This window comes from Ostrea edulis, chromosome 4, assembly GCF_947568905.1.
Source record: "Ostrea edulis chromosome 4, xbOstEdul1.1, whole genome shotgun sequence".
NCBI classification, from domain to species: domain Eukaryota; kingdom Metazoa; phylum Mollusca; class Bivalvia; order Ostreida; family Ostreidae; genus Ostrea; species Ostrea edulis.
In genome coordinates, this window is record NC_079167.1 from 14661163 (window position 1) to 14675393 (window position 14231).

At 35.8% G+C, this 14231-nt stretch overlaps 1 protein-coding gene across 1 annotated transcript; it reads left to right on the forward strand.

Annotated features, from left to right (window-relative positions):
• Window positions 1–3760: 3760 nt before the first annotated feature.
• On the forward strand, window positions 3761–5951 carry LOC125671979 (E3 ubiquitin-protein ligase TRIM56-like). The gene has a single exon (XM_056162026.1). The coding sequence runs from the start codon at window positions 3793–3795 to the stop codon at window positions 5731–5733; it is 1941 nt and encodes a 646-aa protein (XP_056018001.1). The 5' UTR covers window positions 3761–3792; the 3' UTR covers window positions 5734–5951.
• The last annotated feature ends 8280 nt before the right edge of the window (window positions 5952–14231 follow it).

Here is a 14231-nt window from a genome sequence, read left to right on the forward strand (position 1 = left end):
GTAGGTGTCCTTCCATAATGATTAGCATCCAAGTGCCAACCAGTACAATCAACCTAGCCTCGGTTGGAGACGGGCATGTATCGTAGATTAGACAATGAAGACGCGAGACTGTCACAAACAATCCTAAATAGGAGACAGATGGTTTGGTAAATCTGTCTTAAATGCTCTCACTCCTGGTTGAACATTATTGTCTTCATCAGGACTGACAAGTTGATAATCTACTTCCTGTACACACTCTGTACGTAAATGACTAGGCCCCTAGTCCAAAAGTTGAGTATCCAACAAAGTCTTGACGTTGAAAACCGAGCCCTAGTTGCAAAATTTAGGCCTATGCTGGGCGCTTATGGCCTTTGAGCAGGGAGGGATCTTTATCGTGCCACACCTGCTGTGACACGGGACCTCGGTTTTTACGGTCTCATCCGCAGGACCGCCCCATTTAGTTGCCTTCTACGACAAGCAACGGGTACTGAGGACCTGTTCTAACCCGGATCCCCACGGGATTTTACGCTTCCGATGTGTATCGGAGAATATTCTTTGTATGATTTATGAACACTATTCGTTATCTTCACCTTTTTATTTACATTTTAATTGAATAAACATACATTCTATATCAAATTTATTTTTCACTCGGTTCGTTGTTTCTTTTTCTAACCTGCTTACAGTGACCATGATTTAAAGTACTGAATCACGGAATAAAGATGCTTGAATTAAACTATTGTTTGATAATACCGAACATGTTTTCCTATATGTTACAATGCTAAAACGTTGGCGCGCCACAAAAATTATATAATTTTCTTAAGTATTATATGGTGAAATTTTATGAAATTTTCTTATCATTATTGTTTAACCTAGGATATTTGTTTGACAATGTTTCAGGGTACAAACATGTACTCTGACGTTTTTAAGCGCCAGTAAACTCTACATTAAATGCAAATTTTCAAGGCATTAGCTTTATTGCACTGTTAAACAACGATACTAAATTCATCATTAAATGGCTGTCTGTAGTGTGCATTCAACTTCAGTAAAATAATCATCAACACAATGTATATAGGTACGTCAAAATTAAACATTCACATTAAACATAGATATATAGATTCAGTCAAAACTAAACATTCACATTAAACATAGACTCCAGTCAAAACTAAACATTCACATTAAACATAGATATATAGATTCAGTCAAAACTAAACATTCACATTAAACATAGACTCCAGTCAAAACTAAACATTCACATTAAACATAGATATATAGACTCCAGTCAAAACTAAACATTCACATTAAACATAGATCTATAGATGCAGTCAAAACTAAACATTCACATTAAACATAGATATATAGATGCAGTCAAAACTAAACATTCACATTAAACATAGACTCCAGTCAAAACTAAACATTCACATTAAACATAGACTCCAGTCAAAACTAAACATTCACATTAAACATAGACTCCAGTCAAAACTAAACATTCACATTAAACATAGATATATAGACTCCAGTCAAAACTAAACATTCACATTAAACATAGATACATAGACTCCAGTCAAAACTAAACATTCACATTAAACATAGATATATAGAATCCAGTAAAAACTAAACATTCACATTAAACATAGATATATAGACTCCAGTCAAAACTAAACATTCACATTAAACACAGATAAATAGATTCCAATCAAAACTAAACATTCACATTAAACATAGATATATAGGTTCCAGTCAAAACTAAACATTCACATTAAACACAGATAAACTCGGTGCTCTAAATCGTAACTCATACTTAAAAGTGAAGGTTACAAAACTTTCATAAAATCATTCTTACACTGAAATAGAGCACATGCTCAAGATTGTTCGAGTATGTTTCGAAGTTTGCTCAAAGTTGTACTCAAAACAAACATAGTTGAGTTTGAGTATGAGTACGGTAAAAGTTTTATAACCTCCAGGCTCGATCATTTTAATTTTCAAGAAGCACGAAGCTTGCCGAAAATTAAAAACAAATGTTTGAGGAAACTGGTTTCTAAAGAGCACGTTTCGTGGGACCTGTTTCTCCTATTATACACGCAAGAATTTTTACCGTGATATCTGCTCTTAAAAGACAAGATGTATGTTTATATAAAAACAGTGATATTCATAATCAAACTGAAAAAAGTTTCCCATAGTAGCGTTACCCAAGTACATATACAATAATATTCATTTGTGCATTTAACAATGGGGTTGAATTATCATCCCACAATTACCACCCCAAAGACTAGATGAGAACAAAGGTATCCTGATTTTTTGCATTGTTTATACAAGTTACAGAAGTATAATGCAAATCTAAATTTATAAGGAGCAGGTAAAAAAAAAACCCGCTAAGGTATGGTCATTATCACAGGGCATTCAATGTTTGACTAAATGGAAAATAAAGAAATTTTGATAAGTTAAAATCGGCTGACCCTTTGCCAAATATAGATTTAAATGAATAGCATGGTTTCAATTTACTAGATATACGCGTTCCCTTTGAACAATAATATCTTTGAAAGCACACAACCTCTAACCTTCAACCCATTCCACATGTTAGTAAGTTTCTACACCGATTTCTGATATTTTACGGTGAAACATTGCTGGGTAAATTCAAAGAGAGAATCATCAGCAGTAAACCTATATAGTTGTCTATATTCAGTATAAATACATAGTTGTCCATCAGGGTAGGGTTGTATATCTATGGTTATATAGCACTTATTCGCAAAAATGTATATGCCCTAATGGTCGTCCGTTTGCTCGTCTTCACCGCTGAAAGTATCTAATCGCTTGCTGCGTGAAATTTACATCTTTAGGGTGAATGTGTCAATTTCAATCACGCTGTAGTCGAGTTGGTAGGAACGAGCAACAAAAAGGTTGAATGAAAAGTTAAAAATAACGAACAGTGATCAATCTCATAAATCCCATAAGCAATACAAAATAGAGTGTTGGGCAAACACGGACCCCTGGACACACCAAAGGTGGGATGAGGTGCCTAGGAGGAGTAAGCATCCCCTGTCGACCGGTCACACCTGCCGTGAGCCCTATATCTTGATAAGGTAAATGGAGTGATCCGCAGTCAAATTCAGTGTGTAAAGAACGACTTAACAATTGACATAAAACACGCCAGACAGCATTTCACTCAATGATAGGTTGTATTGGCAAACTAGATCATTATAACGACAACTGAATTTGCGAAATGCTGACTTTAAACGAGACTGTTGATACCCCTGTAACATCAACTTGTTTGTTAGCAGCCTACATCGACTTAAAAACTGTTCATACGCAGAACAAGCTCTTGCGTGTCGAATCAGTTGAGTGTCCTGTTCCAGCACAAAACACCCAAATCTGGGCGAACTGTATTGGTATTATGATACATAAATGAGGAAAATTGAAAGTCTGGTCGGGTCGTTTTTTAACTCGTGAACGTAAGATGCATTTTTTTTTTTGTTCACATTAAAGAACTCTCGCTGTTACAGCCAAGCATAGGTCTAAATATGTGGTACTTCACCGAATGCTGGTGACGTCTCAATACGAGTAAAAATTCTCAAAGGGATGTATGTAAATAAAAAAATATTTCATCACACATTTTCATAAATGTCCCACCATAGGTACAACTACAGGTAGCAAATACGTCAAAAGCCTATCTATTTCACGCTTTGATTAAACATCGTATCACAGTGCAAGCTTTCCAAATCATTATTTAAACTGTCTGGCGCCTTCTGTAAGCTCTGTTGGGACACACCATGTCTCTAGTGTAAGAAGATTTTACACTTTGGAAATAATTTACCAAGTATGTCCGGAAATATAGACGAGGAACGTATAGATAGTTTGAAATGTATAGTGTGCAAAAACGTTTTGCAGCGGCCAAAAATTCTTCCTTGTTTGCACTCAGTGTGTTCGAAATGCTTGCAAGCTGTTCTCGATAGCAACAAAAGCAAGGACAGATTCCCCTGTCCGAAATGCGAGGAATATATCACCATTCCAATTGGAGGAGTAGATGGATTTCAAGACAATGTTTACTTAAATGGGGTAATAGGTGTCCACAACTCGCACGATAGCAAGGGGAAGGTTTGCGATATTTGCTCTTTGCGAAAAAAGAAAAATGCTGCAACCTCAAAATGTTTAAATTGTGGTGATCTTCTCTGCCCCAGTTGCAGTAATTCCCATTCAGCTACCCGGCAGACTATCAACCATACGGTAGTAGATCTCGAAAGTGTCATCAAAGGTGTGCATGATAATGCTATTCGACAACTGAACAGAATAATGTGCGCCTCACATCCAGACGAGATACTGGTCATTTTCTGCTATGATTGTAATTTCCTAGTTTGTCACGAGTGCCAGCTGTCGTATCATTACAGCCACCACACGGTCGCTGTAGACGAAGCAGACGTGGATCAGCGTCAGGAAATTGCAACGTCCATACAGTTCTTGGACACCAAATTGAAAAATCTGAACGATATCGAAGATGGCGTACACGGGACCGAAGCGACAATAAATGAAAAGGAAGAAAGAATACTTGTAGATCTGGACAACTCAGCAAAGCAGCTTATTGCTCAAATTGAAACTGAGAAGGCTGAGCTCACTCAAAAAGTTAAAGCTCACATGGAAAGACAACGACAGATTTGCAGAGATCAATTAGACCTAGTCAAAGCAAGAAAGGATAAGATTCAAGAAAGCTGCGAATTTTGTAACGAAGTCGCTCAAGCTGGAAAGAATGACGAAGTAATATATCTAGAGCCCATGATTCTTCAAAGGCTTCACATCCTAGAAAATCTTCCCCGAATTCGTGACGAAGTAACATGCCAGTTCCCGGAGGTGCGCCTTCGGAACATATTTGGAAACATTGAAACAATTCGATTCTTTGATTTCCTACCGGGGTCGTCAAATGTTGTGCCTCTCCTGCCACAAGAAAACTCAGATGTCAGTGGAGCACCACAAGTCTCCCAGTTGCTGATGGTGAAGAAAATCAACACATTCACAAACGAAGACGAAACTTGTCCTAAGATCAGCAGTCTTGCCTGCACTGATAGTTTCTTTCTCGTCGGAGACAATGCCAACAGAAAAATAAAGAAATTCAATTCAACTGGGAAATATCTTGAAGCACTTGCAAGAGTGAAGTCATACAGTGTGTCAATATGTGATGACACCATCATATGTAGCGATAATTTCTCAGTTTCCGTGTACTCGTCCGACTACAATCGCAAAATTGCTATGGACGGCACCAGCAGTACTTATCCCACTTGCGTGTATGAATGCACAAATTTTGCAGTCGCCGACAGCAGCGCACATGAGGTCTACATCTTCGACAAGACCGGTGACGTCACAAGTAGCATTTCGATACCAAGGGCAACTAGGAGAACTCGCAGGCGCAGCTTAGCCTTCATCTGTTGCAACAGCAAGGGCGAGATTATCGCATCAGATTGGGGAACAAACTCCGTTTTCTTGATTGGAAAGAATGGGAAAACTCTCCGTGAATATCACACCAAAAGTGAATCCACCAGAGATTGGATACCAGGGGGTGTATGTGTTGATATCCATGACAACGTCTTTATCGCTGACCAGCAGAAAGGGGCAATTACTATTCTCAGTCCGAAATTCAAAGTTATTCTGAAGCACTCAACAAAAAGGGATTACCTAGAAAGACCCATGAACATTGCATACGACAGTTCTGGTCATATTCTGGTCGCGGGAAAAAATGGCATCGTGAACATGTACTCCTGTAAATATCTGTAGACTTATAGTTCAGGTTATGGACTTGCGTTTATCATATCATTTATCCAAAGTTGGTTGTTTTAATAGGCAAAATATACCCTAGGAAGCATTATGGGAAATAGGACATTCTAATTTGAATACTCCTCTGTGAAATTTTAGTGGTAGGGTCTAGGATTGTACATGTACGTTGCATTAATATATCATTCACACCTGGAAATGCTTCCTTTAAAGATATCAAACTTTAGGTCACCTGATTATACTTTGTTATTAATGTATACATCAAACTACAATATTTCCTTGTTGTCATAGACGTTCAATCCATGGATTGTCCACTTCATCTTATCAGGGTAAAAGTTGTCCGACATGAAACGTTGAAACATGCAGTCAAATATCAAGCATTCACTTCTATTGTCAAGCATTTGAGATAAGATTAGAAGCAGGACATGGGTCATTCGGTTGACCTTCGAAAACCGTCTTATGACAGGCGTTGGTATCATAAAGAACTCCGACCGGAGAGCAACGATTCAATTAAAGCAAGTGACCGGTCGCGGGGACTCAGTGGTAGAGCGTTCGCTTCGTAACCGGGAGGTTGTGAGTTTGAGCTCTGCTCGTTCCATGGCCGTGCAAACCCAAGAAGTTAAAATAGGTAGTGATTGCTCCTTCATCAAACGCTCGGCATTTAGAAGAATTACAGGTCTTTCCGATATAGCCTTAAAACGGAAGTTCCGTGTCGCGACAGGCGTTGGCACGTTAAAGAACCGTCACTGCTGAACGCTATTAAACATAGGTCGAAGTCGTACTTCACCTACTGCTGGTGACGTCTCAATACGAATGAACAATTCTCGATGGGACGTAAAATAAAACAATTCAAAAATGGTTACGTTGAATTGGAGATATCTCTTGAGATTATGTAATTGCTTTCTCTAAAAGTCAAATGAATCAATCACATAATTGATTAAATTGAAGTCAAAATTCAGTTATTGCTTGCATCAACCGAATTGATGCGCGCAATAATTCAATTGAAGCAATAGTTGAAGTTGCGCGCATACATTGAGTTGACTGTCTAAATTCAGTAGAATAGTTAATGCTATCAACTCAATTAATATGCGTAATAATTCAGAATTGATAATATCATTTACTAATATTGAAGATCTCGATCTGTAACTGAATTGTTGTGCGCGTCAAATGAATTGACGATACCGTATAATAATTACAGATGTCCTCACAATTATTTGAGTTTATGTAAATTTGGCGCTCCATAAGGTTGACAATGGCATAGTATAGACAAAATTAATGGATTAATTTAAAAATATCAAAAATATACACAGTAAATATCTTTAAATTTCAAATTTCTTCTAGGGGTCACCAATTGTTGTAATTAATTTAAATAAATAAGCACCGTAACCCTGGGATTCTATCAACCCATCATACATGTACGCATGTGGTGAAATATGCCTTCGTTCCAAAACTGTATGTTATTGGCAGTTAGAAACACAGCAAAATCAAAAGTGAAAGCACTTAGGTTTAGTGACGCCAACATCATGCTGCTGTTCTTTATGGAGAGCCAAATTAACAAAAACTCAAAATAATTGAAGATATCATCAATTCAATTATTGCTCTCTTTAATTGAATTAATGCGCCATTAAATCAGTTATTGCTCTCATCAAATGAATTAATGCGCACTTCAATTCAATTATTGCTCTCATCAATTGAATTAATGCGAGAGCAATAATTAATTTAGAGCTCGGTATAAATAATTTTATGATCTCTTTAATTCAATTGAAGATATCTTTAATCATTTACACTGCCTTTGTATAAGGAATTAATGTGCTATCAATTCCTTTAAAGAGAGCAACAATTCAATTAAAGAGATCATTAATTCAATTGTGGATATGTTGAATTGAAGATATCTTTAATTATATAGTTGCTCTCTCTAAAAGAATTATTGATCTCTTCACAGGAATTAAAGATATCATTAATTCAGTTGAAGAGAGCAATAATTGAATTAAAGCACGCCTTAAATCAATTATTGCTCTCATCAAATGAATTAATGCGCGCATCAATTTAATTACTGCTCTCATCAATTGATTTAATGCGCGCATTATATCAATTATTGCTCTCTTCAATTGAATTGTAGCGCGCATCAATTCAATTGTTGATACCATTAATTCATTTAAAGAGATCATTAATTCAATTAAAGCGCGCATCAATTCAGCTGAAGAATTAATGCTATCATCATTTCAATTAATGCACGCAATAATTCGGAATTGAAGATATCATTAATTATTTCAAGAGATCTTTAATCAAACTGTTGCGCGCATCAAATGAATTGATGATATCTTCAAATAATTGAAGATGTCTTCAATTATTTGAGTTTATGTTAATTTGGCACTCCATAGTTCTTGCCATACTTTCTTACCAGTTTTAGATGGCGTGCGCAATACACCATAGTGGGGGTCCTGGGATCGAAGTGACCTGATGCTCTCTTAGTAGGGATGTATATGTATATCACTTAGGTCCCTGGTTTAATCACTAATGGGGATGTAATAGGAAGGAAACAGAGTCTGTATCCAAGGAAGATGGAGGGTGCCCCAGGATAGAGAATTCATATTGATTTTAAATCGGTCGCCACTTAATTTATGTGGCGGCCGCCGGTTAATCAACTGGCGTCCGTCCCTCTTTTCTCTCTCTCTTCCACAACGAAAGGGGGTGCAACTTTTACAATTGAGAGCGTTATTGTTTGTCGAACTTGCTTTTAATGTACAAAGTTATATGAATGTTCACGATATCAAATGTGTACACGAGAATATATTAATGTTTACTAAATATACTTGCATACCAGGCATGCAGGAGCAGGGGAATGCCCCTTTCCCTTCTTTGACAACGTTGATTTTCCGTTATTTTTACAAAGTAATTTATATTCACTTGCAAAGTAAGATATATTGGCTGCTTGTGTCCCACCCCATGTTTTTTTATAGGAAGAATGTAAGCTTAAAATGATGAAATAAAGAACGAACGTCCACCCCCCCCCCCCCCCCCCCCCCCCCATGAATTAGGAATATGAAGCTTGGGCACAAGAGAACATTTAAGTTTTTCTAGGTTTTTTTTCTTGTCAAGAATGTTGGAAGACAACTTCTCTTTGGGGTGCTACCCTCATTTTGAAAAACAATGCTATTGTCTGTGTACTCTTTATACGACATAAATTATTTCTTAAATTGGCAGCCACCATGTTAATTATGTGGTGGCTGTTATAGGAATAAAACTGCAGCCGTCAGTTCCATTAAGTGCAACACCATGTAAATGAAGTGGCGGCTGCCTGTTTTTAATTTATTGAATCTCGGTATATACCCCTCATCAAAATTTGGAGGAGTATCTAACTACTGATGATATCTTCAAATAATCAGACAGTGTTACAATTAGTTGCATATATGCTAGTATGCTGTCTCTGTTCCAGAGTGCATCATGTAACAAAAATTGTTAAAAACCAACAAGATACAGAAACAAACATCTTTACTCTGAAGACGATAACAAGTACAGAAGATTGCATGCCCAAAAATCAACAAATTTGACAAAATGAAAGAAAGAGGTAACAGTAAAATATTACCTAGAAATGAACAACCATGCATCATATTTGGTAAGCTCGTAAGTGACTTTTGGCTCTGAATTCATTTAAATATACAGCTTAGTGCCATAAATTAGTCGACTAGTTCTTTTACTATAAAATTCATTAAACATATAGTAACTTTTACACCATAAGCAGGAATTAAACAACTGCAGTTTCTGGCCTCCCAGCTCTGATTTTTACCTGAAGTCATACATACTTTGTATACGACTGTAAAAACGTCACACTTGAAGTTTTAAAGTTTTCTATGTCTATGAAATAAATTTCACTTATGAAAATACACGAGGACATGAACTGCGATGGTTAACTTCAGCATACTTAATGAAGCGCGCTAGAGCATCATGAAAACTATGTCGTTGTGAAGCGTTACCAGTTCATACCCTCAAGTATTTTTTGAAAAATGAAATTTATTTTATTTATATTTTAATTTCAGTTCTGTTACAACTTCTTAATATCGGCGTACTATATTCATCAAGATTCATACGCAAAATTGTTCAGAATTGTATCACATTCATGAGGATATGGCTATCATTACAATGGTGATGCAAAAACACTGGTAATGTATTAGGAAACAGAGTTCAAAAAGTTGATGTTAAAGTTTTAAAAATCATTAATAGAAATTAAATCCAGATGTTTTGTAATAAATGCTTTTAGGTTTCATAATTATTACCGAAAAAATGAGTTCAGTACGATTTTTTTAGGTTTCATAATTATTACCAAAAAAAAAAAAAATGAGTTCAGTATGATTTTTCAAACAAAATATATTTTTCAATGAAATATATAATGTTAAACACGGACATTTACTCATTTATGGCACTATGATGTATGTTACTCACATGTTTAGAGCATACAGGGATACACGTAGGTCGTCATCTTCATAATGAATGAATCAAAAGAGAACAATTAATCATTATAATATATTGTTGGAATTTATGAGCTTTTGCTGAAAAAGAAGACCATGTCAGGTCTAGTGCTGCAGTATGGTGAAACATAAGTTTTAAATGAACATAAGATACACAATCTTCAAAGTGTCTGAAGTCATTGTGCAAAGTAAAAATAATGCTAAATGGATGATTGCAAACTATATGATCTATCCAATATTCATGAACAAATATGAAGTTTTAAGAGAAAAAAAGGGGGCGGATCAATAAATCCATCAGAAATAAAAGATGAACATCCTCTGTGTGCATGTTTGAGTATAATGTTGAATGATAGCTGAATTGCTGATACAAAGAATGATCTCTTGTAGTGTTACAGTCTCAGGACAAGCGACTGGATGGAAATTAATCTAAAACTGCTGTTATAACTGCTGTTATAACTGCTGTTATAACTGCCTATGGCACATTAAAGAAAAATACATCATTCATCATCACACAAACTATATCAGAATATTAATTGCTCCTTTAAAAAAAAAGAATTTCAATAATTCACAAGTATTTCAACAAATTCCATTAAAATTGAACACCAGTATGTGCATCTAATGTACAGCTAAAATTACAGTGCTGCAAAAAAAAACAATGGCTACAAGAGCAATTTACTTTCATTCGAACTCTAAAAATAAAACAAACTAGATAATACCACTTTATATTATAACCAATACATTCATAACAAGGGAAAATCATAACCACAGCTAAATACGTGGTAATAATTACCAGTAAGTCAATCTGTGGAAAGGCATCGACATGTCGTGTGTTACCTCAAAATATGATACATCTAAAAAGTTCCTATAACCAGTGCTTGATTGACTATGGATACCCTCTTAATATTTTTAATACATGAGAATCCCCCTTGCAACATGGCATCATTGAAAGGGTAGCATACACTGGATTACTACATGTCCTTGACCTTTGACCTAGATATCCATAAGTGTTTTCTTTTGTGCCTCCCTTTTACAATATTGAATATATGAAGCAAGTATAAGGTTGAAAATCAAAAGATAATCTAAAAATTATACCTACAACACTGACTGTTTTCAAAAATTCTGTGGCTATAGCTTTAACCTATGACCCACAGAAATCTCCTCCTGGCATCTCTGCAGTAACCACAAGAAGAAAACTTAAAATGGTATTCTTTATTTGATGTCAACAACATCTATGACCCTGACTTTTAACAGAAATCAATGGAGATATTCCTCTGCCTGTCTGTAATCTCTTTAGTCTATTTAACTCAGGGCTGTAGCAGTGAGGCTTCTTTATTGTGCCAATTTCTACCATGACACAGGACCTCAATTTTTAAACATTCCAAGCAAAGGAGCAGTCACTACCTATTTTAATATCTTGGATTTAATGCAGCCATAGCAAAAGCAGGACTCAACTCATAAACACAGCATTTGTCCCCAACATGAATAATTTTAAACCATTGCATCAACCAAATGCAACAAATTTATAGTACAAGCAAAATATTTTACCATAAAAACTGATGAAGAATACATGTTAAATGAATCATGTTTTTGATAAGAAATACATGGAAAGTACAATACAACAAAACAATACCCAGGAACCACAACATTCACCTTCTCTTATAGATATAAATAAACTGTGTTCTGGGTATTTCTATTATTCCCAATAGATAATATTGTGTAGCACACTGCAGTAATGTTTCTATAACCTATGTATGGCCACCACCCAACCCCACAATCATGTATGAACATATATATATACTTGATTCGCCACTATTTAAGGAATTTTGTATGTTAACTTAATTTGATTAAAAAATTTATATCTCGAGAGTTTTAAAAATAGATTTACCCCCCCCCCCCCCCCCCCAGATTCCTATCAGAATATTCTAGACCCATGTCATCAACAGAAAAGTCCCACATGGCTCCTGGGAGCATGAGTTGAATTTACATGTCCTGGATTCTTTCTTATTATTCTGACAAATTGTTCTGTTGTGTTTTTAATGAGGGTTTATAAAAGATCTTCCCTATATGCAAATGGTTTACCATTAATCAATCTGGAATCTACATTATACAGCTGGCATGGGATTCCTGTATAGAGTATACATATTTCTATACAAAAAGTTTTACATTCTTCTTGTAGCCTCATTTCCTGTAGAGGGTCTTGTTTGAAGATAATTTTGTCACTTGTGGAACAGTGGATCTAAAACAGACTAGAGCTGTCCTAACAGAACTGATACCCTCCATGGGGCACATCCCAAACTGAATATATTCTAAAAAACTGTATCATTCAAACACCATATTTTTCTCAATAACCTGTGATACAATCTTGTAAATCAAAGTTACACACCTTGTAAAATTACTGCTAATATGAAAATTTCATAATCCCAATTGGTATGTCTTTGAAATGTAACAGGAAGGGAGAAAATGCAACGGACCAGACCGGGATTTGAACCCGGGCCCCCTGAATCTCTAGTCAGGTGCTCTACCAACTGAGCTATCTGGCCACCGGCGATCGAACCCGGCTGACCGCTACAGAAGTATTTTTTTAAAAGTACATTTACTTGACATACATTATCATAAATAGTCAACTATGTTTTAATCTTGCAATGAAACAGAGCACCTGTAGCCATGGGTGAGTTTTGTTGAGATATTTCTTGTAATAAGGAAAAGACCTACATGCTATCCTTAACCAGATTCATTGAAGCATGAAATGTAGGTCAGATACAGCATCTATACAAGTTAAAAGAAGCTTCCAAAAATGTTATAAGATGAAGAGATCTACAGGCTACAGCTTAACCACATGTCTACAGACATACAAACAGACAAACACGGTGATTCCAGTATAACCCCGCGATTTTGTTGTGGGGAAGGAGGGGTATAATTTCAGTTTTGACCTCCTGTAATGCTGAAAAATTTAAAGCCCAGAGAAACAAAAGCAAAACTGTAAATTTTGGGGACCAAACTGAGCTCAGATGTAGTTCTTTGTTTAAGTCTATTGATAGGTTCTGGAGATGTGAAGTATTATTAACACATGTACAGACATACATACAGACATTATTGATCTGAAAAGTTCACTTGTAATCTTATTTGGTTTGGTGAGCAGTAAACAGTTAACTTCATACAACATGAGATCATTTGACATTCCAAGGATACTAGTATTGCATTTAAAAATCTCACAACCTAATTAAAAAATAATAAGCAATGGAATGTTCAATACGAATTCAGACTACACCAAACAATGTTGGACTATTCTAACATTAAATTACACTCATTCCTGTTTCAGTTACAGTGGTTGTCATCTAATAATAACATAAAAAGCTTCTAACTTTCAAAACAACAAATGACAGACACAAACAGAATTTATGATGACATCCACTGTGATCTTGGCTTTCAATACATGACCTGATTGCCTTCAGAGAATAAATTTTGTGTGAAGTCATTTATTCCTCACAAAAACATAACTCCACAGCATTAGTGACCTTTGAGATATGACAATAGGCCACAGTCATAAGATATCATCTAGGAGAAAGCTACTCTAACCAGTTAAAGACTCTGTGGCAATATTTTCTTAAGTTATCACGTTCATGTACTCGTACGTTCCTATTTCCATTGGTTCTTTGTATCATATTTTTTATTCCATATCATTCTCATATGTATTTTTCAATATCGCATACCAGTATCCAAGGTACATAAGGAGCATAGGGATGTTAACTGAGGCTCTTACTTGTAGGAGCTGGAGAAGGCAACATTAATGTGGGTGTGTGCATTTTATTACTCTAAAATATGGACTGTACTAACATAATTTGCCTGATGGAAACTGTAACCTTGACATTTGAGATATAACCTTGAGTCAGAATCCAGACATACCTATTGAGACAATATTTCAGTGAGGCAAAAGATTATGGAGCAAAGCCCAGTATATGTGTGTATGTCTGGTAGAAAGTCCCATAAGTGTTTGATCTTCAAGTTACGAGGGATCATCTCCTAGTCATAACCATC

What these genes read in the sequence shown, in the direction of transcription:
- LOC125671979 (XM_056162026.1), top strand. Translation starts at nt 3,793, where the DNA reads ATGTCCGGAAATATAGACGAGGAACGTATAGATAGTTTGAAATGTATA.